Source organism: Danio aesculapii, chromosome 18 (assembly GCF_903798145.1).
Source record: "Danio aesculapii chromosome 18, fDanAes4.1, whole genome shotgun sequence".
NCBI classification, from domain to species: domain Eukaryota; kingdom Metazoa; phylum Chordata; class Actinopteri; order Cypriniformes; family Danionidae; genus Danio; species Danio aesculapii.
Genome location: NC_079452.1, coordinates 8,113,613 through 8,140,885, shown reverse-complemented (window position 1 = coordinate 8,140,885; position 27,273 = coordinate 8,113,613). Strand labels below are relative to the sequence as shown.

The 27,273-nt window shown below is 34.7% G+C and overlaps 1 protein-coding gene across 1 annotated transcript in view; it reads right to left on the bottom strand.

The window, feature by feature from the left end:
• tmod2 (tropomodulin 2) overlaps nt 1-21,885 on the bottom strand; it is a 56,668-nt gene extending 34,783 nt beyond the window's left edge. Inside the window, exons 1-3 of the mRNA XM_056477931.1 lie at nt 21,778-21,885; nt 9,480-9,655; nt 7,840-7,996 (exon numbers count right to left, since the gene is read on the bottom strand). Of these exons, the coding sequence (XP_056333906.1) occupies nt 7,840-7,996; nt 9,480-9,605 (283 nt within the window). The 5' untranslated portion in view covers nt 9,606-9,655; nt 21,778-21,885. The remainder of the gene's footprint in view (nt 1-7,839; nt 7,997-9,479; nt 9,656-21,777) is intronic.
• Nucleotides 21,886-27,273: the final 5,388 nt, after the last annotated feature.

The window sequence follows — 27,273 nt, the reverse complement described above, 5'->3', positions numbered from 1 at the left end:
TTCCAGACAAAACTGTACAAATCAAAATGCATCTTGTTGTTGAAACCACATATGTAAATTTTATTCCTTCCAATGTAAAAAATATGCATACAAATGTGCATTTAGAGCAGGATATGAAGATCAGATTTGTATCAGTTAAGCAGAGACACATTTATGTGGCCAAATGTAACAAAGCATTTTCTCAAAACAGACATCCAATCAGAGAAAACACACGAAGTGACCAGGTGCAAAAAGGATCTTAATTACACACCATTACTAGAACAGCAAAAAGCATCTCACAAATTAAAAGTTTTCTGGGGTGAAATGCAACATGAGATGGCAAACAGTGGACAGGCACTTTAAATGCATGGTAAACTGCTGTTGAGACTTGAATTAATGATGTGCATTCAGTGACCTAAGAACGGTACACAATGCAAATTAACCATGACTAATTGGACAAGAGTATACAAGAAAGACAATGATGCGTGCTGTGTTCCTGTGGTTTCACAGTTCTGAGCTGTAAATAACTGAAAAAGGATCAGTATTAGTCATTGTGAACACCAATACGCACACTATTACTCACACCAGGCCTAAAACTGGTGCAAAAATGCAGGCAAAATTGTATGCTGAATATGAGAAATATGATCTTAAACCCTTCTGAAATGATGGATGTACCAGACGAGAATCTCAAGGCCAGGACAGAAACATTATACATACTCTAAAGACCTTTTTAGATCTCTTCCTGTACAGTTGCACGTTCCAGTAAATGGAAGGAAACATTTCCAGTGGCCATTAAGCTAAATTTACTAAAAATCTATCTGATTTGAGATGTGAAAAATGGTGAAACCAATAGCAGTTATGGATCTCTCTTTGGATCACTGCATTTGGAAATGGCTGCTTGATTCATTCAATGAGGAAACATATTTCTCTTGCAAGTCATAAGTGACTGCTGAGTGAGCTGAGTGAGCTGGCTGGTATTATTTACCTGTATACCAAGTTAAGTTGGTTTTTCAGCTGAATTCTACTGATTCTCTGTGGAACCTGTTGGTCATCTTGAAGTAATTGGAGGAGTATTTGAGGCTACTGAAACACAAGCTGTTTACGATAAGATTTTAATAGTCTGATAAAATCACTTCAAATTGTTGACTAACATTAGTTACATTATTAAATAGTTACATTAGTACTGGGCAAAAATTACATCGTATCCAAAATAAAAGCAAAAAAAAAAAGTTTCGTTTTCCGTTTCTTTGTATTAAGTTATATTAAGTCTTCATAATTAAGGGCGTAGCCTAGTGACAGCTAGGTCTCGCTGGTTGCTGTCATGTTCCCTCAGCTGATTCCAGCTGATTAGCCGCTGAACCCGGCATACGTATTTTTGTTTTGTTTTATGTGGCTTTACACAGTCAATTGCCTTTTGGAATTATTACCTACAATTATCAGATGATATGGCATGCTGTGTTCACTTAATTGTGCTCACATACCATTCAAGTTTTTACTCCATTTCCCATGTGAGTAAAATTATTTACTTGTATACCATCTCTATAAATGTAATTGTTTTATTTAAGATAATTTATCATTTATATTTTTCTTTAGAACTGTAAAGCACTCCAGAATCTGACAGATTGATTAGCTGTAAGCTGTAGAATAGTCATCTGAAATGTTGTCATACAGTGTTATAGATTTCATGAATAGCCTTGCATTTACTAACACGGACTATATTTGAAGTATTTGGAAGAAATTTTTGTGTTTTCCTCCTGTAGAAAAACGTCATAAGTACAATGCTTAGCTCAATGTATTATAACAGTGTTTTTAAAAGACTAAACACTTTATTGATATAGTATACATCCCAGCACATGTGGTCAGAACACAAACGAGTCGCAGGTAATGAAGTATTTAGCGTTTAACTCAAAGAAAAGCCCATGTAAGCAAAATGCTAGCAGACATCTGTAGCTCCGCCTCTTTGCCCTTATTTAGTAACCCTCCATCAGTGTGATGACTCGAACAAAATGGTGACGGTTGGCCACGCCTACATGTAGCTTTATTTATCTTTAGAAACCTATGGGTGATGTCGCAGATACTACGTCCATATCTTTTACAATCTATGCTATTTGGTTTAACTGCAGATTATATGTATTATAAACAGGGATGCAGCAATCATAGATTTTGGTTGTACGATGGGAATAATCACGGTTTCATGGTTATCACGAATAATATGCATTAATTAATTTTAAAATATTTCTAGTTTAGAAAAATCACATGAAAACTCCTGAAAAAGTGTTATAGCTGTTCAGGAACCAAATATTACAGCACAAAAAATATTAAAAACTAAGAATAGTCCATTTCTCTCTGGACTTTTGTCTTATGTAAATGTAAGCTACATATTAGCTTAGTATTACCCTTTTAAAAAGAACAAATGTAGTCAAAGGCTGCTAGACCTCTGCCTGAAAGGTTTTTGATCAACTATACATGTATTTTTTTTGGACCAAAGTAGAAACGGTAAAATTGAAAAGCTAAAAAAAAAAACAGCATCATGTTTTCAACTTAGCAAGACACAAGCACACTCAAACTGCGCACCTCCATTGGAAATAACGAACCTGCGCATGGAAAAGACATGATATGTGAAAGGCCTCTTAAGCTGCTAGCCTCAGCCACAGTTAATCCAATGTATGTGCATATTAGCCTTTAAACAAGCATTGTAACTTCCTGATCGATCTTTTATCCATAGTAGGGATGCTCAAAATAACCAATTACCCATTAACTGAAAGGGTGCGTTTGTAACAGGTTAATGGTATCAGTTAAAAGATTAAAGATATCATTTTATACATTTTTAAAAGGTACAGTATTTTTAAAAGGAGAGGTACATCTTTTGAATGGTTTACTAATAGTCGCGAGTGTTTTACATGCTGCTTATGCGCCCTGCACGCCTCTCATTTTGCCGCTGCGTGCTGTGCGCTCATTGTTGAAATAAAAGTCAACCCAGACCAGTGAAAGCATGTTACGTCAGTCGGGTCTTTTTCATTCTTCAATTAAAGGAAAGCAGAGGAGGGCTTTCCGTTGAGGTGGCAGCAGTGTTTGTGTTGTCAAGATGACTACAGAGAACTTTTAATCAGAATCAGAATCAGAAAGAGCTTTATTGCCAGGTATGTTCACACATAGGAGGAATTTGTTTTCGTGACAGAGCTTCTACAGTGCAACAGGATTACAGAGACAGGACAAAAAACAGATAATAAATATATGATCGCTGTTTCGAGCTATTCGGAGCTGTATGACTTTACAAATCTTGAATACCACAATATTATTAAAGATTACAATTATAACAACATTGACAGCAACACTTGTGCACAATTGTGACATTCAAAAAAAAATTAAAATAAAAAAATTATATTTTTTAATATATTTTTGCATAATGAATAACTCTGAGGCTTTCATTTTATAGCTTATAAAACATGTATGCAAATTAATGCAATATCATATATAAACAACAAAATTTTTATATGCTATAGTAGCCTGAGCCTTAAGACTCATTGTCATTGTCTTTCATCACAGGCAGCACGCGCACACATGAGCCGCGAGTGAGATGGAGGAAATAAGTCATAATCATAAAACATAATCTTTAAATTAATGACTTCTATTAAAAATGTTGATAGAGGTTTTGGAATATAATTCTAACAGCAGAGCATTAATTAAATGCATATTTCCTGTGGAGCGATCGACTTGAGGTAGCCTGATTTTTATAATTTGACAGAAGAAAAATCTAAATTTTTTTTGTAATCTAAATTTGTCATTTAAGTGAAAAATATCTAGGGCAGGACTATTTTTTTTATTCTTTTTATTTAGTTTATTGTTTTTCTATGCTGTTGAAAACACTGCAGGTGCGTGAAGATGTTCTGTTATGATCTGTATGCTGCTGTTACATGTTAAAATAAATCAGAATTCTTAAGTAATACACACTAAAAAAAAATGTATTTTTTTATTAAATAATTTAATATATTTTTTTATTAAATAATATTTTAATATTAATCTGACCAGTTAACGGTCCATATTCGATTAACGAGCGACAGTTGTCGGTTGGCAAAATTAATCGAAATGAGCATCTCTAATCCAAAGGCTATGATTACTATTTTAATTGCTTATTACTATTTATCAGAGTTTTGTCAGAATATTACTCAATGCAAGCGTTTGCCAAAAAATATATATTTTCAAGGAGTGCACCTTAAAGGGTTAACCTTAGTGTACAAGCTCGGAACTTTGAACTAGCGCACAGTTGGCATAACTTTGTTTAGTTGCAGCAGTTTTGTTCTGTGCAACAGAAATGCCGTGTTGAGAAGCCCTTATGATTAATTAACCGTGATGAATTAAAGCACAGTTAACAGTGAAATCAGTTAATCGTTGCATCCCTAATCATAAACACACTGGATTAAACATATTTTGTAAAAATTTATTTTGTTTCAATACTTAGGACCTCAAAGTATCAACAGCAAACCCAGGAATTAATTTTGTTTTGCGTGTACAGGTATTGTTTACCCTAAAACTGCATTTTATATTAACTGCAATTTCCGATAAAAGTCTTCTTGAAATGGTATACTGAGAAAAAAGTAAAATACATCTTAGATGGCCAGAGAGTCAGAAATTTACCATTTAGAATCTGCCATTAAACCTAAACTCACACTGAGCTAAGCTTTTAGCATAGCCACCAGACAGTATCATTCATTATTAAAGACCCTGTTCCTCTGTGAATTATCTTCAGCATGGATGCATGTCTTTTTGCAAATCCAAGACAACTCCAGTAGATAAAATCAGTAAGCATGCACTGGGTGGGACATTCACATGCCAAAACAGCATGTCCATAAACAAACAGTCGATCCCACATACACAGATATGGAGCATCCATACTGCAGTGTGTGTGGTTATGTAAGGACAGACAGTATTAATTGATCATACCTGCAGAGACAGCAGAATCTAAATCACTACAGGAGCTGATCCAGCACTCTTGCTCACACACACACACACACACACACACACACACACACACACACACACAATACTGTACTGTACTGTACTGAAGCACGATATGAAAGCTCACACACAGCCTGAGCAGTGAATGACAAACATGACAAAAGCTCTGAAAACCAATAGAGCCAACACCCTAGCATAAAATAACTACTTTGTGTGTTCTGGCCAGTCTTTATGATGGTTGCATCTAAATAATGTTTAATGGAAAATGATTAGCCCTCCTGTAAAATTAATTTAGCATTTTTTTCCCCAACACAAGTTTAAATCTAAGTTTAAACACATTTTTAATAAGTAGTTTCTTTTGTTTTTGCCATAATTTTAATATTGAAATAATAATTAGAATAATTAGGTTAACTAGGCAAGTTAGATCAATTGGGCAAGTCATTGGACAAGAGTGGATTCTTCTGCGGCTAACTGAAAAAATTATTATTATTTAGGGGGCTTATAACATTGATAGATATTAAAAATGTAGAACAAAAATATGTAAAATTTAAATATGTAAATGTATAACACATAATGTAAATATAATATTTTAAATCTTAGTTTTGCTGGAACAGAAATCTTTTAGTTTTTCTGGAATAGAATAGTGAACATCTAATAGGAATTATTTTCTGAAAAAATAATGGACAATTTTGTGAAAAACATCCTTGCTCTGTTAAACATAATAATAAATAAACATTATTTATAGTAAAAATATTTGGGAGATATTCACTGGTGAGGAGACGTGAATGGCACTGGCATTAAAAAAAACATTCTAAATTCACACCATTAAATAGAGCTGACTGATTCAGTATAAATAATTAACATTTTATATTTTTGATATAATATTATATTAAATAAATATTTATAAGAAATATTAAATAAATATTTTTATAAATATTTTAATATTTAAATACATATTTATGTTTATAATATTAATATATATTTTGTATTTATTCTATACTTTCTTAACTAATCAACGTAACGTAAAAAAAATGTAAGAAATCTTTTCTTTATTCAAATTTGACATCTGATTAATGCTGATGTGCTCAACTATGTACATGTAAAATCTCTCACTATAATTAATATGTAAAATATCCAACATTACCTTATTTACTTTCCTTTGTTTTTATTATGTAAACATAAACTTGAGACAAGTATTTGACCACTGCATCTTGCATCTTGTATCTTTTTCAGCCTCTCAAACATAAAATTCAACTTCAACTCTGTGCATTATATTGCATTTTGTTTCCCGTTCCTTATCTGTAGTTTTTCTTTTGTAGTGCAAAACATGTTCTATATGAACCTCACTTTAGGACTGGCAATACATTTTATGTTACGGTTCTTCCTAGATTGAGCTCACATACTAACACTTTGTATGTTGACATAACTCCAGTTTTGACATCATGTAGTCCTTTTATTATCACTGCAATACTTGTTTTTAATACTTGTATTTGAAACAGTGATTCCTTGGTTTAAAAAATAAACAGTGGCAAAATGACTATATTTGAATGAATCAAAATCCAGAAAAAGGTAAGTACTTATACACAGTTAGTAATTAAATAAAAATAAGAACCCAATCAGACACTATTAGATTTTGAATGCAGCCAATGTGCTGATAACCAACAACAAAACAGGAAGAGTTGATCCAAAAATGAAACTTCTGCCAGTTATTTACTCAGTAAACCTGCATGACTTGTTCTTTTCCATATAAACAAAAAAGGTCAGTGACGCCAGGCTTCAAAAGGACAAAAACCATGATAAACACATACTTAATCACACTTGTAAAGCTGCGGTACAATGGGGAGGAGACGCGAGAGGATTTTTGAATGAATGTCAATGGAGACACAATGGCTTATGTACACTGAATAAACTGCTTTTGTGGAAACAGCTTAACAGTGGCATCGGATGCCCATTTTACACAACTAGATATGATTCTTTAGGGTCTAAATGATTTATTTTAGTTAAATTTCTCAATGGTAGTGTAAATAAATACCTTCCACTATACATTATATCAACTTCTAATACAGTAAATCAAATTCAAGCACTAAGTAGGGCTGATTCAGGATAATATTTTTTACAGGTTGAAGGTAAAGACTTCTTTTTTACTTAACTAATATTAATGAAAGTCTATAACTTTGCCAAATATTTCCAAACAGATACCATTTTTACCCTGTCAAAACACCTCAGTCCCCAGTGAGCCATTTCTCTTCATATCTCTTTAAATGCTAATGAGCTGCTGCTGCCCCACCCTCCCTGTGGCTGCAGTATCAGAAATAATGATCCATTTCTCAGGAGTGGTTAAACCAGTGCAATACACACACAGCAAACACACACTTAACCAAACCTTGTGCTTCTGCTGAATTGCTGAATTATTTATTATATTAATATTATAAAAGTAATATTTACACCACATCTGCACTTTGAAACCACGGCAACAGCTGGAGGTTTGTAGTCCATGGCATGTAACAGTGCAATGTTAACAGTGCTGGTCCTCTACTACTGGGTTTCTTCCCACCGCAGCTTTGCTTTCGCTTTTTAAAATGGCGGCCGCATGAAATAAGCTTATATATTTAACATGTTTTCCATAGCTTTTTTGGTTGGTTTATTGGCCATGTAATGACATGGGTATTCATAAATATCATATTTTTATATGCGTGTCATTAAATGATTTAAAACTCATTCCCTCATACTCTTAACTATTCCATTCTATAGATATTCCTACTGACGAATTTGTAGAAACTTAAAGACTACAACAAAAATTTTAATTTCATGTCTTCTCCCCTCATTATGACGAAGAGCCGAGATCAAATTACTCTTCCTAAAACGGTGCTTATTGCCATATCAAATAACAGGCTCGTTATTTACCTTTTTTCTCTCCAGTGAAAGGGACAAAGTCTTCTCTCTCTTTATAGTCCAAAGCCTCTTTCTCCAAATACTGCAAAAGTTTGTCGCGGTTAAAAGGGCCGGTGTCTGTTTTTGATGTCTGGTCCTTCTGCCTGAGTCCGGCTGGCAGCAAAGCATTCTAGGTAATTGAACCACAACAGAAGTGCAGTCAGTTATACAATAAACACAAAAATGTCATACTTAAATCAATTTAAGTCAGAGATGCCCAAAGTAGGGCCAGCGGGGCAAGGTTAATCTTTGGTTTGGCCTGCCATCTCTTCGGAAAAGACAGGGAGAATGATGGGGAGTTGTTTGGGGCGAATGCCTTTGACAGACCGTCATTTCGAATTGAATGTATAACCTTTTGTTTCTTTGTTAATTGAGGAGCTACAAAAACATCTACTAAAATTAATCGTTTCATATAAATCAGACTTTTAAAATATAAATAATGTCACTTGACAGACAGAGGACAATGCACAAGACATCGGTGAGCAAATAAAGGCAAAGGCAGGAGCAGCTCGACTAGTGTATTCAGTATTGATCTCCATTGTGTTATATATGGGATTGTTTATGTTTTTGCTAAAATAAGTTGATTATAAAACGTTAAAAATGATATTGCATCATCATTTAATATGTTTTAAAGCAACCTTTTTTAGTTATTTTTGAAATAATAAGGGGGGGGGGGGGGGGTCAACTGGTCCCCCAGGCTCTGTGTTGGGAAAATTCTTAAGAAAAGGCTTAAGATTGGCAAGCACAATTTTGGACATTGCAACCTGCAGAACCTGGGAACTTAAAAATAAATAAATAAATAAATAAATAAATAAATAAATAATAATAAGCAAACAATTGAGCAAATTTTATGTAATACGGTTTGGTACTGTATGTTTAACTTAGGCCCACAGCCCTCAATCAAGTTTGATTTTTGGCTCTTTATAAGAAAAAGTTTGGGTACCCCTGATTTAAGCGTTTACTTATTAGATCTGAACCTGAAAACAGATTTTGAGAACAACTACGGAGATTCACAATTCACGAAGAAGCTCTTGAGTTTTGGAGCAAGTTTGAGCTCTGTTTAGGCATAAACAAACAGACAGTAGTTGTTTATGAAAGGTCATAACACAAATTTTTCAATAACAGAATTAAAAAAAAAATACTTCTCAGCACTTTATGATTGCAGTTATGAGCGCACTTCTCATCATAATAAATCAACAACATTACTGTGAAATACACCATCACACTGTTATCAGTGGTTTACAAGAAACTAAAAAGGAAAAATTTCAAATAATTAAATGTCTTCAGAAACTTACGTGTTCGTTTTGATTGGCCTGAAACAAACAGAAACTTCACAGGTCTACTGTATCGATAAAAAAAATGATGTTGGTTCGTTTTTATCTTATTGATTACATTTTAGTCTCATCTTTTTTTTTTTCCATCAACAATATTTTACGCTTATCTAATCACTATTGCCATCTAACGATATCTATGTTGTGGCATTTTCATCTCATCTTAGTCCTAAAAAAGGCCATCAGCAAGCATTGTTCATCTTTATTTCACTGATGATATAAACTCTAATATGGTGGTAAAATCAGACGCGATTTAGTCAGAAGTGTGTGCGTGTCCCTCACCTCTGGGTCGATCTCCTCTAGTGCGCTCTCCAGTTGCTTGAGCTCCTCCTCTGACAGTTTATTCAGAATCTCATCCTCATCGATCTCCTTATACTTCTCCAGATCTTTCTTAAACGGAAGAGCCATGATTTACACCGTCCGTCAGGCAGAGACTGCAGTCCAGTTTGATTAAGCACCTGCATACACACAAAAATGTGAAATGTCTAGGATAAACATGACAGGGTTATAAACTAATTTTTGTGATTGACTAAAAAAAGTACACGCTGCAATGCAGAAGTGAAGTTTGTCAGTAACAAACATCTGTACTTGACTGGCCGATGGAGTTACCAACACCAAGAAGTGTTCACACTATAAAATACAGCAACTATAGTAATGAGAATTACATATTAGTGTTTACACCAGTGGGTGTTAATCTTATATGTATTCCAAGCAAGCACTGCAGTTTTGTCACCACTTTAAATTTCAAGCTCTTTAAAGCAATATGGATTCTCAGTGTTTCCTTTAGGATTTTTTCCAGCTGTGGTGGCAGGCCTTTTTTACACAGATCTACCAACTACCTGTGGCGTTATTTCAATGACAAATGTTTGCGCAGTATTACAATTCGAGATTGCATTCATGTATTAGCCTACGAGCACGTGAATCTCTTTGCTTGTGCCGATTTCCTCTGCTTGCGCACAAAACGTCTTGCATGCCCCCTCAAATACACGCTGCTCAAGCGCAGATCTTCTTGTGCACTCCCAAATAAACGCTGCTGAAGTGCGATTTAGTGCGTTTATGTAACGATTGTGTCTCCAACATTTATTAGATTTGTTAGGAATATTTATGAATGTCTCGAATAGACCTACATATATATAGCGGCATTAATGCGCCCTGAACTTAAGTGAAACGGCTATATGTCGTGTTTGCTGGCCTCACGCATTACGCACCTGTCAGTCAGCACGTAACCTTAAAGGGTTAAAAAAAATGACGCACATCACTACTCTGGTTACAGAAAAGTTTGCGCCGTTATAATTCACATACCTTTTAATACGTTTTGGTGCGATTATCACCCACTATTAAAAAAAACATGAATGAATGTTTTGAAGGAGAAGCTGTAATGTAGCAGTGGCGGAATCAATTTTGGCGTGGCGCCCCGCCATGAAAGAATGAATGTAGCGGAAACTATGGATTCTGCTTGGCTTTTGTTTTGTTTTTTATTAGCTGAGGGAAAACAATGGTAATTACAATCATGTTGTTCAATTGTGCTATTATCATATATTAGACCCCCTGAATTATTAGCCCCCTATTTTTTCCCCCAATTTCTGTTTAACGGAGAGAAGATTTTCTCAACACATTTCTAAACATAATAGTTTTAATAACTCATTTCTAATAACTGATTTATTTGATCTTTTCCATGATGACAGTAAATAATATTTGATTAGATATTTTTCGAGACACTTCTATACAGCGTAAAGTGATATTTAAAGGCTTAGCTAGGTTAACTAGGTAGGTTAGGGTAATTAGGCAAGTCATTGTATAATGATGGTTTGTTCTGTAGACTATCAAAAAAATATAGCTTAAAGGGGCTAATAATATTGACCTTAAAATGGTTTTAAATTAATTAATAACTGCTTTTATTCTGTAGTCGAAATAAAACAAATAAGACTTTCTCCAAAATAAAAAATATTATCAGACATACTGTGAACATTTTCTTGCTCTGTTAAACATCATTTGGGAAATATTTAAAAAAGAAATAAAAATTTAAAGGGGGGCTAATATTTCTGACTTCAACTATATATTATAATAAAAATGTCAACAATTTAACTTGCTGAGCAAGATATTTTCTGCACTCTTTCATTGCAAAAAAATTCATCTTATTTCTAGTCCAAATATCTAAAGTTCTTCAATCAAAAATCATTTTCTAGGTTAACACAAAACATGTCTTGTTTTCAAAAATGATAAGTCAAAATCAAGTGAGTTTCTTTAAAATTAGCTAAATAATCTGCTAATAAGGTAAGCAAAATAGTCTTGTTTTGCTTTGGAAATTTTCCTTACCCCATTGGCAGATTATTATGCTTGTTGATATATTATTTCTGAAAACAAGACAATGTTTTCACTTGTCTAGACAATTCTTCTTGGTTGATTGAAATTGAAGAATTTATTTTAGATATATGGACAAGAAATAAGATGAAACTACTTTTTTTTTGCAGTGCAAGTGCGTAAAATATCTTGCTCACCAAGTTAAACTATTGCCATATTTATTATAATATACACTCCCCGGCCACTTTAATAGGTACACCTGTCCAATGCTCGTAAACACAAATTTCTAATTAGCCAATCACATGGCAGCAACACAGAGCATTTAGGCATGTAGACATGGTCAAGACAATCTTCTGCAGTTCAAACGGAGCATCAGAATGAGGAAGAAAGGTGATTTAAGTAACTTTGAATGTGGCATGGTTGTTTGTGTCAGACGGGCTGATCTGAGTATTTCAGAAACTGCTGATCTACAGAAATTTTCACGCACAACTATCTCTAGGGTTTACAGCTGGTAAGAGAACAAGAGAATATCCAGTGAGCAGCAGTTCTGTAGGCGCAAATGCCTTGATGATGCCAGAGGTCAGAGAAGAATGGCCAAACTGATTCGAGCAAATAAAAAGACAACAGTAACTCAAATAACCACTCGTTGCAACTGAGGTATGCAGAAGAGCACCTTTGAATACACAACATATCCAACCTTGAGGCGGACGGGCTACAGCAGCAAAAGACCAAACCGGGTGCCACTCCTGTCAGCTAAGAACAGGAAACTGAGGCTACAAGTCGCACAGGCTCACCAAAATTGGACAATGTAAGAATGGAAAAAAGGTTGCCTGCTCAGATGAGTCTCAATTTCTACTGTGACATTCGGATGGTAGGGTCAGAGTTAGGTGTCAACAACATAAAAGCATGAATCCATCCTGCCTTGTATCAACAACAGGCTGGTGGTGGTGTAATGGTATGGGCACAATTACACCACCATTGGCACAATTTGGGCCCATTAGTACCAATTGAGCATCGTGTCATTGCCACAGCCTGCCTGAGTATTGTTGCTGACTCTTTATGACCCTTTATTAAAAGGGGTTTTTGTCCTAACTATCTCCGACGACGACACATAAAATGTCTATTTTAGAAATTATTTTTATTTCCGCAAAGTTGTGGCAGAACAACAGCATATTCCTAAGAAAATCCACTTAGGTACAAATTATGTGCTTTATTCAGTGTTAAATGCAACCAATGGGAGTTTAAATACAATTTTACGTGAGATTTATTGCCATAATACTGAAACAACAGCTGAAAGTTTACCTCAGATAAACTCGTATAATCAGGACACAGTGTTTGTGTGTAGTCTGGTGGATTGTACAAATATTGCTTTTTCGTATCATTCAAAACTTCCTTGATTTAAAATTTTTCTAAATTTCACGATTTCTACAAAAAGTGCGGCCCCGTAAGCTGCAGTAGCCATGAGCATCATGTCAAAAAAAGTCCACTTACTACCATTACATAACCAACCACAAACACAAGATGAGTTTTTCCACCAATCAATGAGAAAGAGTGAGAGTGTGATAAAGAGACAACACAGAGAGAGAGATAGAGATTACTAAACTGATCCTACATGTCCTCTGTGTGATATGAAAAATGTTGCCCCCCCCTCGTGACCTGTAACCCTAGGCTGGAACTTAATTTCTCAACTATTCATTCCCATCTGGAAACTCTGTGACCTTTGAACTTCACTCCCCTGCAGAACTGCACCATCTCCAAATTCCTCAGCTTCTACATCAAGCTGCGGTGTTTCAGCAAAGATATGAATCATAATCATCACTGCTGTACACACTCACTCCTGGGGGACAGTTGATGCAGTAAGTGTAGCGTATAAAGTTTCCGGACATAAAACTTTACTTTTCAAATCCATTAGTTTGTGTATTGTTACTGGATAATTCTGCTAGTTAAGGTACTTGGCAGGCCCTATGACTTCTGTAAAGCAAAAACGCAACAGAACTGTAAAATGCAGGCAAAAAAAGATTTGGCTATTTGAAACAAAAGGGCACAGGACTTGGCAAATTTTGGATAAATGAAAAGTTGTAATGCACGTCCAATCAAATCACATTTTGTTGTTTGTGAATAATATTTTCACACATATAATGACACTAGATTACTGTGGCATGTATATTGGCCACAAATATATTAAAATAAATAAATAATATAAAATAATTCTAATAACAATAATAATACTATTATTGCTATTAATATTGCTAATATTGTTTTATTATCATAATATTAAATATATTTATAGTATTGTTAATATTATTATAAAAAAGAATTATCATTAATAATAATAATAATAATAATCATTATAATTATTATTATTATTAATATTATTATTATTATTATTAATTATAATATTATTAATTATTTTTATTTTAATATTAATGTTATGATTAATATTAATGTTATTTGATTTATTTTATTATTACTAGCATTATCATCATTATTAATGTTATTAATGTTTTTTAAATAGTATCATTATATGATACTACTACTACTAATAATAATAATAATAATAATAATAATAATGTGATTATTAATATTATTGAATTATTATTATTATTATTAATATTATTATTATTATTATTATTATTATTAATTTTACTGTTATAATTAATAATATTATTGTTATTAGAATTATTTTATTATTATTATTATTATTATTATTATTATTATTAATGCTATAAAAATATCATTAATAATAATAATAATAATAATAATATTGTAATTATGTAATAAATAATACTGATATAATAATAAATTATAATAATATTATATTATTATTATTATTAATCTTAATATTATTAAATTATTATTATTATTTTTTATTATTGTTATTAATATTATCATAATATTATATAATTATAATAACAACAACAACAATAATATTATTATTATTACAAACATTATCATTAATAATACTGTTTATATATACATACATATATATATATATATATATATATATATATACACATATACATACATATATATATATATATATATATATATATATATATATAGATATATATATATATATATACACACATATACATATACTATATATATATATATATATATATACACAAATAATTGTTATTATTAATAATATTTTAGTATTATAATTAAAAAATATTTATAGAATTGTTTAAATTTTAACCATAATAAAGCTTTCCATAGGACCACTAAAACTAATTTTTAATTAAAATTTTACACATTTTTATGATTAATTTAACATTTATTTTCACTATTAAATAAAATTAAAAAAACTGAAAATTAGTAATCCAAAAAAAAAGGACATCAAAAAAATTCAAAAATAATAAAAATTATGGCGTCCTAGTTGACAGCCATGAGCCACCCCATATTCATGCATTACATTCATGCATTCAAAAATAACTAGACGAAGCAAAATGAGTCTTGATTTATGCGATGGGGTTGGTGACTAAATTGTGGTTTTTCACAGGGTATCCTGAATCAATCCCTGCCAGCTCAATTCAGTCAGACCCATAAAACGGGAGGAAATTCCAGCAGCCAAAAATACTGCAGGAATAGCTGATGTCATTTATTCGCCAATGCATGAATACCATGTCATTTCTGGCCCACGACATGAAGGCTATAAATAATGAAGTCTAATTAGATATTGCCAAAGCATCTAAATGACAAACCACGGGAAATACCAAAACGCAAAATTATACTTTATTCACAATGCCTGTAATTACAGCATTTATTTGTTTGCTTCGATTACAGCTCATTTTCTTGAGCTACTCTGAGAAGTAATAACCCAAAACCACGCAGTCGAGGAGTTTATAACAAACGCTGCAGAGTTTATAGCAAACATGAAGCTTGAGAAAAAGCACTAAATCAGACTGTGGCATCAGAATAAAACGGCGTATTGCTGTTGGATAGACTTTTTTAACCAGCGTTTGTTCCAAAACCAAGGGAGAATTCAAGCTGAGCGTCGATCCATCAGTGAAATAGCATCGGTGTTTTCCATGAAGAGCTTTAAATCTAGAACTCCGAACACCGAGCCAAAGCCAATAACGAAATCACAGTGAGACTTTTGGTTCAACTCAATCTAACTTATGAGTCCTTAATGGATAAGTAAACCACACTTTTGCTAAAGCTAAGAAAAAGCTGCAGTAAATCCAGGAAAATACTGTTGGGCTTCTTAGAAGGATTGGTGTCAGCTTAACTTGTAGCCTTTAGGGGAGGTGTGTAAGACCCTCATGGGGTAAAAATATCTTTAATGTTCATTATTAACATCCAATTTAACAAATAAAAGGATGTTACACACCAGCAGATTAGAAAAAGTCCCAATTTGTTACTGTAAGATCAGTATTTCCCAACCTTCTTCCTGAAGGCACACCAACAGTACACGTTTTTTAACCTCTTCCTAATCAAACACACCTGAATCAGCTCATCAGAACATTAGAAGAGACTCTAAAACCTGAAATGAATTAGTCAGTTAAAGGAGAGAATATCCAGAATATGTACTGTTGCTGTGCCTCTAGGAACAGGAAACACTGCTGTAGATAACCAGTTAAACCAGGAGAATACTGGGCTTAATGTGGCTAAGGGGTTTAAATGGTGCTAAAACTGAAACGAATGCCGATTCTAAACTGCCCCTCACATCAAACCTGCAAGCAGCCAAGATCCTAAACCACAAACCTCTTTCCTATTTCTGAATGCATCCCAATGCAAACTGACCAAAAGTGAGGAGATTTGCATGTTTCAGAAGCTCGTGGACATTTATTTTTAGAGGTTTCCCATTTTAAAAGAGTGTAAGCCATAAAGCCTAAGAGGTGATTGCCAAACGAACCCTTTCCGCAAACTAATAGTGTGTTTCTATAGTTATTACTTATGGGTTGACTTGACATTGCATTTTTACAAGTCACACATGACAAAAATTAATATTAATAGTGTGGTTATCATTTAAAATGCAGTAAATGGTTAATCATCGTGTTCCATGGACCTCATAATAAAAACAGCTCTGTTATAACTTTTAATGTACATTTTTTATGAACCAAATCTCAAAAACTGTCCTATGGTGTGAATGTCTCAAGCATACTTCTAAAATGGTGATCCTTTTTTCATTCATGTTTTTCTAAAAACAACTTTTGTTAATGAAAAACCAAGTCCTCTGGTGTGGTAGTTTTTAAATGGACAATTCCACTGAAAACTTGATTCGAAGGATCGCTCTATTTCGAAACCACTGTAAAATTAAGCTATATTGTCCTTTGGAGAGAAACTCCTATTTACTGAAAATATCTAACAAGTCCGACATAAATATCTATTCAAACTAGCGTTGTCAAAAATATCGAGTTCAGTACCAATCGGTACTGAAATTTTAAAAACGTCCATTTCCCACCAAGATTTAAGTGCGTTTGTAAAGTCTGCGACCATTTTTTCTTATTGTGACGCAGTTTCGAGACAGGAATATTAAATATGAAAACAGTGGACGTGGCTTGTTTTTTTCCTACTGCGAGCTGATTGGATGTAATAAAGTAGGCATTTCATTCTAAAAGATCGAGTTGTTACAACTTAAACTTCTCCTCACAATTTCTGTTTGTTTTCAAAACTGACAGTTGGAGGTAGGGCTGGGCCGATAAACAATATTATATCGAATAATGATAAAATTTATGTCAATAACAATGATAAGCATTGCACTTTTTTACTCTATAATAATCAAAAAGGTGCAACAATAGCAATCGAAAAGTGCGTTGATATTAGAGATGTACCGAATTTTTGGTCAGCGAAAATTTATCGGCCGAAAATATGTCATGCCATTTAATGGACCCTCTAATTTTAAGTGGCTTCAGTCACTGTTGGGGTTCTCTTTCTAAATCTGGAATCATTAACAACTTATATAGAAATATTTATCGTTATCGTTTAATATGGAAAATAATTATCGAGATTGCAGTTTTGCCATATCGCCCAGCCCTAGTTGGAGGGGCATGGTTAAGTATGTTCACCACGCACAGTACCTCAGACAAATGTAAACTGATAATTTTACTAAAAACAGTAAAGTCGATTCTTTTGACAACACTAATTCAAACTACATAATTGTTTCTTCAACCAGGTGTTTTACAAAAACAGCATTTTTACTGCCTATTTGTCAACCACCCATACTCTTTCAGTTTCAAACAATGTGAATTTATTTTACAGTTGTGTTATGTTACCCTGGCATTAAATGACAGAAAACTCGCTTTGTGAGTGCTTGTAATTCCTCTTTATACCTAACGGTATCTCATGCCAATACATAACTTTTTGAGTTAGTGACTAATTCGTATGAAATCGTACAATCTCATTTGTATAATTTAGTACAATTTGTTCATCCCCGGAGACGCTGTGGCGCAGTGTGTAGCACATTTGCATCACAGCAAGAAGGTCGCTGGTTCGAGCCTCAGCTGGGTCAGTTGGTGTTTCTGTGTGGAGTCTGCATGTTCTCCCCGTGTTCGCGTGGGTTTCCTCCGGGTGCTCCAGTTTCCCCCACAAGTCCAAAGACATGAGGTACAGATGAAGGGCATCCGCTGCGTAAATCGTGTGCTGGATAAATTGGCGGTTCATTCCTCTGTGGCGACCCCAGATTAATAAAGGGACTTTAAGCCAAAAAGAAAACAAATGAATGCTTATCTCCCAATGACGGTTGGGTTTAGGGGTGGGGCTTTGTGCCACGCCTCTTTTTAAAAATCGTACATTTTTGTACAACTGAACTCATAAGGAATTAGCCACTAACCAGACAAAAACGTAAACAGTTACTTTCCTCGTGAGATCAGGCTGTTACACCTGGTAAATTTACCTTCTTTCTATCTTCTAACCAATCAATTGCTCAACATTTTCCCCTCTTTTATATGGTCATAAAAAGGCACATTCATAGAAATCCACTATTGTATGCATTGTATATCAGTGTGCGCTTCTTGATTGTAATAAAACCACAATATTATAGAAATGTAACATAAGGGGTGTTTTTATTTTTTAATCACAACCCCCTGTCCAGAATATAGAACAATCTAATAAACAAGCAAAACAAGGTTCCATCATCATGAAGACTTTTGCACCAATTATTCTCTTTAGATATTGTACAGTCTGGTTATGCAAGTTATTTTATGTTGCTGTGATAACATTCTCAACAACTTAATCCAACAGACAGACAAAATAAGGAGGAAGTCAGTCCTGCTCATTCCTCTGCTGTCTGCTGTAAGTGCATTACAGGACAAATCCATAATAAGGATGAAAAGACTTAGGGCAAAGGGTCATACAACCACAACACATACTACAAACAAGACATCAGGGAATGTTCTGGAGTTTACAATGAACAGACGTCACTTATTACACCCGTCGACTTCTTTTTCTTTTTGTTCAAAACCTGATTAAACAATAATTTATACTTTTACTAATACAACTTTAAATGTTTGAATATGAAACTTGAAAATGGTTTTAATCATTGTAGTTGTAATAAAACCACTGATTTTATTAATATACACTATTATTATTATTATTACACCAACTCTTATTACACTAACTATTATTTTTATTATTATCATCAACAGCCATAAATATTAATAATAAGGCTGCACGTTGTTGAGAAAATTTGACATTGCGATATTTTGTATATCTGCAGTATATATTGCAATGCAAACACAGCTTTATTTGAAAAGAATTCTTCATTTCGGTCGATTTGGATCATTTTAAAGGGGATTGGTTCTCGAATAACATATAACAAATAACTTACAAGCATGGCTAAATAAAATACAGCAAAGATAAAAGTGAATTATAGTTTCCATGTACGTCTAACAGTATTCAGGACAGATATTGAACAATCAACGCAATTTGCTCACAGGGCTGCGAGAAATAAATAAAAAGTGAGGAGCTGCATCAAAATAATGAATAAAAAGAGTGAGGCTATGGTCAAATTAATAATAAATGAAAAAAGTGCGACTGCTGAGAGTGCAAGCTGCTAGGGACACCCGGGCCTGTATATTTGTATATGCGCAAGTTTCATACATGTTTTGAACATTCAATAGTATGGGTGTATATGCACGTCACGTGTTTTATGTATATGTTGATAAGCAAAGTTTGATTTAATTACTACACAGCGCCTCATAGCATTTGTGTTTGCTTCATTGCCTTCTCTTCTGACACTGCTGGTTTCAGTGTCGGGGAAGTTGGCTTAAACTTTTATGATGCCTCATCTTCTGACTCTCAGTATGTTTTATCAGGCGTAACTGGATCAAATGGTGGAACAGATTTTATGTGTTACCGATGCTAGTCGGCACCACTCTCCGGTACATATTGCAGAGCACCGAAACTATACATTTATCGAAACTTATAAAGCAAAATCACTTCCACACCACTGCATTAGTCTTTCCTCTCTCATCAACTATTTCATCTACATTCTTACTTGTGGAAGCTTGTTCATTTACACCTGTATTCAAGGCACACTTCAGGGCAAACTTTCTGCGACGGAGCGCTGGCAGAGCGTGTCTGTGATGTATGTCATCACGCAAGTGACATCACACTCTTTCTGACGGCTAAGCACTGAATATCATTCAGCGAAAAATTATAATATATAAGTTACTATACATACATATATATATATATATATATATATATATATATATATATATATATATATATATATATATATATATATATATATATATATTGAAATACCGGAAATGGGTTTAAAACTCATATCATCGTTATTGAAAAAAAATCTACCGCGATATATATTTATATCGAATTATTGTCCAGCCCCAAGAAAAATAATCGTTCATTAATCGTAATCGAGATGAAATGTTCAACTAATTGAAATTTTGATTTTAGGCCAAATCGCTAAAAGATTACAAAATACACCTTTTAATTTTTATTCAGTAAATTCCTTTCTTTCATTATAAATGTCTTGATATTTTCAGAAATTTTATGCATCCTTGCTTGTTTAAAACATTAACAGATTTTACGAACAAAAAAGGAAAACAATGGTTATCTGGTTTCAGTTCAGCGTGTACTCAATAAAACTCAGTGAGGGGATCTTCTTCATCATTCTAGAAAAGGAAAAAATATCTAAAATTAGCCGGACCCCTGAGAGTGACAACACTGAGAATCTTCAGTTCATTTTCATCCAGCACTTCCTCTGAGACACAGAGACCGAGGCTTATGGAACCCAGATGGAAGGTTTTGAAATGTTTATTGTGTAAGCTACAGCGCATCATCTAGCATCCATTAGACAACTTTAGACATGTGCCATTTCACAAAAAGCTTAAGCAGAAGTCAGACATGAGCATCATCATCAGCATTATCATCAATGGCGAATTTTCCATTGACAAAACAATAAATAAACAGTATTATGACCTCAGGAGCTCTACAAACAAGCTCAGTTTGGGAACAGTTCGTTCTCATACATTCACAATGCTCGATATTGTGTTATCGTAAACTATGTATTAAATTCCCAAGAGTCAGTTAAGTAAAGCATCGCAGAGTCACGCCCCGGGTGAAGACCACACCCGTTATGAAGAGACACATGAGCTCATACACATCTGGGCTCGCTCGAGACTCCCAATAACAATACGTCATTACAGACATGAAATTAAGCACAACTATGATCTGCATAAGCAACAGATAAGGCTCTTCTTCCATTGAAGAGCAGCGTCTGCAATGCTAGCATACTGCTAATATTACACTCAATGTACATTATATGGATATGAATTCATTTACACAACCCCATTATAATAAAATAAACATTTATAATCCAGTCATTAATAAAATACTAGAATGCAGTACTAGTACTAGCTAGTAATAATTTAAACACGCTTTATGATAGATATGCAGCTATATGTCCATCTGACTTTTAATTGTAGACGTAATCAAAATGGCATTGAATTTTGACAGTACATCTAACCTATGATTTACTATAACTGGGTGTCCGTATCACATATGGACTTTAGTGTTACCTTGATTCATTGAAGCATGTGCTAATTAGTTTTGTTCCTGTTTTTATATATCGTTCAGTAGCTATATAAATAACTAGGCTAAGTGTGTAATGATTAAACGATAACTTTAAAGTTTCTTGATCGTTGTAATATCGTAAACTGTTGGCCCATCTGCTCCCACACTCATACGGATATCTATCAGCGCTCGAGCGCTTAGCGAGCTAACCACTCAACCACACAAACCTCCACATTTATGACCTCTACCTTAATATATGACAACACACTGAGGGAGGACGAAGCATAATTCCTACCTTAGAGAAATTCCTGCACGCGTTTTACTCTTTAGTGACCTATTCCTGGTCGGAAGGCTAAGAAATTCCCGCAGCCGTCTTCACTGTCTCAGCCCAAGGGCGGTAACACAGGAAACCAGATACTAGAAATGCGCTGATGATTGACGTGTGTAACGGCCAACCAGGATGTAAGAGCACGCCCATTAACCGCAGGTCCCGCCTAGTTGCAACATGCAGCCAATTAGAGAGGATTAAGCTTTGGGGATACAAAGGAGCATGGGTTTTGAAGTCCACGGATGCGGTCATTGTTTTTTAACTGAATATAAATTTTCTATAAATTATTTTTTATATTCATTGGTATATTTAGAAGGGCTGCATTTTCATTATATTGTACTTGTATTTTTTATAGTTAGTAATTTATTAAAAATTGTAAGTATGTAAAAAAAATTCCAGTGGGCTCCTCTGCTGACAAATTGCTTTTTTTATAACAAAAAAATATTCAAACAACAATTTGTATAATTAAAACTGAATTATAATTTATATTGAAACACCCAACCTTGCAAAGAGGAAGAAGTTTGATACAAGTAAGAACCTGTTTTGAAACTGGTCAGATCAGTGCAAGCTGTTGAATATGTAAGATGTATCCTTTATTTTATATACATTTTAAAAACAATCTTCATTTAGAATAAAATAAGACTCGTTGACATCAATTTAAAAATTAAATTTAATATTTTTTGGTGTGAACTAAGCATCTAGGGCTAATCAAGAAAAGCAGGTTGACCCCTTCCAATGTTAAAAAGACAGAGATATTAAGTAATTGTGGAATGACTTTAATTTGATCTTAATATAGACATTTTAAGAAATAATATTTGGCCATTGGGGGATTATTGACAGTTTGTGCGAATGAGCTATAACAGTTAATTTTTTAATAAAGGAATATAAAGAACCAAAAACACTAGCACATAATTTTTTTTCAGGGAAAAAAAGAACGATATGCTTTTAAACAGAACCTGTCAACCTTAATTTATAGAGCCATCGGTGCACCCTTTTATGTCGCATACTCAGCCTCATTTCATTTTACTTCTTAAATTTATCTGCTGACACTATTGGCCCATTTCCATTGAGTGGTATGGTACGGTACAGTTCGGTACGCTTTTATGACAATGTGTCTACTGTCAAAAGATACCTAAAAGCGAACCGTACCACTTTTTGTGTACGCTTTCGGAAGGGTACCTAGCACAACAAAAGGGTACCAAAGGGCTGATGCGCAGCTGAACGCTATTGGTTTACAGAGATGCGTCACTCGCTCCTGCAACAAGCGAGGAGAATGAAAACAAAGAAACCGCCATTTTTAAATACACAGCCGAGACGTTACACCATAATAATATATACATATAATAACGAGCCATGGTCGACCGAGCTCAAACAAACCTTGTCGTCGTCTTGATGAACAGCTACAAAGCCAAAAAGAAGAGCAGAACTACCCTTACCCATAGTTGTAACTAGGCTTGTGCCGGTATTCGGTAATGCGATAAATCACGGTAATGAATATGCACGATATTGTTATCGCGGGCACTTCAAAATACCGTGAAAAATAATAGATCCGAATTTATATTCTTAGAACGCGCCTTAGCTTATTTTCCATCAACCGCTTGAAGAAACACTGCGTATATGCTGCGCAGAACTGATGCGCACTCTGATGTAAACAATCCCCACATGTAGAAGCCCTGTGTGCGCAGTGCGCGCCGCCGCTGCCGCCACACTATAATCCTCACACGCAGGCCATCTGGCAGACCGGGCACTTTACCGGTGGGCCGACGTACTTTTTGGGCCGGGCTGATCATCGTCTTATGATCTGATCGGCCCATAAAAGGCTTAGCAGCCTATCGTTTTTTTCTGCCTTATTGATTGACGCTGCTGTGATCTGTGACTCTCTGAAAGTAGATGCTTTTTTTCCCGGACAGACAGACCGGGCCGGTCCCTGTGACACGCTGCAGCCCATTGGCTCTTTTCGGTATTGACATTGGGCTGGCCCAATCACAAACTCCTATTTTGGACTCCGTGTGAGCGTGCGTCGTCTGTGTGTATTTGTCAAAATAGTCGAGAGTCAGAGAGAAGAAACGCAAGGGAGGCGCAGAGAAATCGCGGGAAATACACCGGCGTGTCATTTAGCGATTCTGAAAAGTTCTCTGTTCATTCTAGTACATGGCTAAAAACGCAAATCACGTGACCACACACTCTCTGCCCAGAGCTGCAGCCACTAGTTCAGCGGGTGAGCATAAACCCCAGGTCAGAGTATAGTGCATGTCAGACAGTTCATCTGCTGGGTGATCTCATCTCACTATAGTTGTTAAACGTGATATTGAATTCATCTTGTTGTCTCTATCTAACAATTCTTATGTCTTTTGAATCACTTGTTCTCAGTTAACTGTTTTGGCTGAGTGCAAAGCTAATATATTAATTTATGTAACCACATACACTGATTCTGCACATTGACTGATTGCTTACCTTTATCGTTTAAATTTAATGTACGTTATACTGTTATAATGGCCATTATTGGTTATTAAAACTGATATTCTGCAAAAGAGACAGGGTAAAGTTCATTCTTTTCAATGGAAATGAAAGGAGACAGTTATATTTAAGCCCTGTTTTGTTATAAATATGCAGTGTGAAGATGATGCTCATAAAAATATGCAGCTACACGAGGCTGTTTGGTGTCTGTTAATCATAATATCAAAATGAAACAAATTTGACTTATATTATGTTTTCATTGTTTAGATAGTGAAACAGCAAGCAGGATGAGGTGAAAGAGGTTAAAATGTAACACTGTTCCCTTTGAAGATTAACCCATGCATTAGCAGGCAGTTTTTGTTATGTTTATTATTGAATATAGGCTGAGTGAATAGTGTATTGAATAAGCTAAATTGGCTGTAGTGTATGAGTGTGTGTGAATGAGTGTGTATGGGTGGTTTCCAATATTGGGTTGTGGCTGGAAAGGCATCTGCTGCATAAAACATGCTGGAATAGTTGGCAGTTCATTCCACTGTGGCAACCCCTGATAAATAAGGGACTTATGCGAAGAAAAATAAATAAATGGATAGTGTATTGTTTTATTTATATTTATTTGTATTTAAATGTTTGAAGTACGTTTAGTTAATTAAAAAGTTATTAAAGTTTTGTTATTGAAGTTTTTTGTGTTTTTTTACCTGTTTCTCTAGTAAAATTACAATATCGTGATAATACCGTATACCGTGATAAAAGCTCAATCAATTAATCGCAGCATGAAAATGTGATACCGGCACATGCCTAGTTGTAACTATGTATGTTTAACATGTTCTGCTTTTGAGTGCTCAATGTTCAGACTCTAGTATAAGCTGATAAACAGATGAGTTTCAGAAACAACCTCTGATTCTCCAGTGTCTGACATAATTTCCCTTCACATTGTTGAAAAGTCTCTGGCACTGATAGTCTTTGTTGAGTGATAACATGAAGTCATGCTAATGGCTTGGCGTATAAAGAGCTAACAAACCCCCTTTACCAAGTGACATGTTAAAAATGTGCCATATTTTAGGGATTTTATAACAGCACCAGGGCTGAATTCCAGAAAGCAAGTTTAACTTACCGTCACATTAATCTAGAACTCTAGGTCATTTAACCCTAAACATGTTTACTCAAGGTATACGCCAATTCCAAAACTGCTCTTGTGAGTAACTTCATTCAACTCAGAATATGTTAATCTTGAACACAAAAGACATTTTCAACAGAATGCATGAGTCACCATGGAAACAGATACAAAAAAGCACCCTCATTCACAATAAATTTAAATGTACAAAATATGATAGTACTGTATTACAGTATATTTACAGCACATTCACACACTAATGCATATTCATAATTTTTTGTCAAAAAAATCTTGTTTAAATATTATGTACAGGTACATGACCCTTTTGTGGTTTGGTTTTTAGGAGTCATTCATTCATTTTCCTTCGTCTTAGCCCCTTTATTCATCAGGAAACATCCATACACACGCATTTACACACGTACACTACAGGCAATTTAGTTTATTCAATTCACCTATAGCGCATGTCTTTGGACTGTGTGGGAGAACTTGCAAACTCCACACAGAAATGCCAACTGACCCAGCCAAGACTTGAACCAGCAACCTTCTTGCTGTGAGGCGACAGTAGTAATTAGTCTGTCATCTGATCAGGAGTTGTATACAAGCAAAGGAAATATATTGTTAAATTTTGCTTAGATACTCTTTTTCCTCTTTTGACCATAGAGTATTATAGCAGACAAAACACAGCTTCAAATAATAACATTGATCCTGGATGAACACCTGTCAATCATCAAAATTGACACAAACCTGCCAGTTTTTACCAGGAAGCACTAGTTCCCCCACAAAGAGAACCCAAGCCCATTTTATTCTCACAGGGAACATTAATGGCTGCTGGTTTATCTCAAGAAAAACTGCAAGCTTATCACCTCAACAGAAATTGAAGAGGAAGTGTCAAAGTGGTGGATGTTGTTTCAGTGAGTCTTGTCTAAAAAAGCAAATTATGTGTTTTTCTTTCTAGAAAGAAAACCCAATGTTCATAAGTTTCCCCCTATGCCTATAGTTTCACTTGTTTGACTTTCTATAGTGCAGAAGCCTCAAAAGCTTCAGCTGCACACCAGCAGCCAAAGAAGACAAGGGGAGGTGACTGTTCCTGTGTCACTTCTGACAGAAGGAGAATCATGTCTACTCCAAAATCCTCCCAGGGAGTACCTGTGACCACCTGTTTTCAACCAAAGCCTGAGCTCTCACGCCCACAGGAATATTGTACCTGTGCCCACTGAATTCACACAGGGAACACTTGTGCCTGCCATGCCTCCAATGGATCATCCTTCAACAGTGACATTCATATTGAACTGAACAAAACCTTAAACAACCAAAGAAGCAGAGGAGGTAGTTTCTGTAAGCCTCTTGTTCCCATTTTCCCAAAAATTAAGGGAATGTCAAGTCAAGATTTAGAAAAACATAAAGTTATTTCAGATTGTGGAACATTCTCAGCATATCAGGCAGGCAGCTGAGTGGTAGAATGCTTGTTAGTTCTTGTTAAATTAAAACAGATTCAGTTCAGTTCAATATAAATGTCACTGTTAAAGGATGATCCACCGGAGAGCCAATCCACTGACCCCTACCAAGCAAGCCAGAAGCGACAGTGGCAAAGAACCAAAATTCCACCAATTGACGGATGTGGAGAACAAATCTTGAGAGAAATCAAGCTCAGTTGAGGGACGAGTTCTCCTATGGCCAAACGGAAAAGAGGCAGAGCTTCAGTATAAAGGACAGCCTGTGAATGAGGAGCATTTGTTGTGGTGAAGATGCAGGTCAAAGTAGGAAGGTTTCACTTCAGTCTGTCACTGAAGTCTTTGTAGGAATCAGTCTTGTGCTTTGGACTCATCGATGTCTTCTTTGACTGTGTGGTGCTGTGTTGAGTTCTTTTTTTAGTTTGCCACAACCATCTTCTCTGG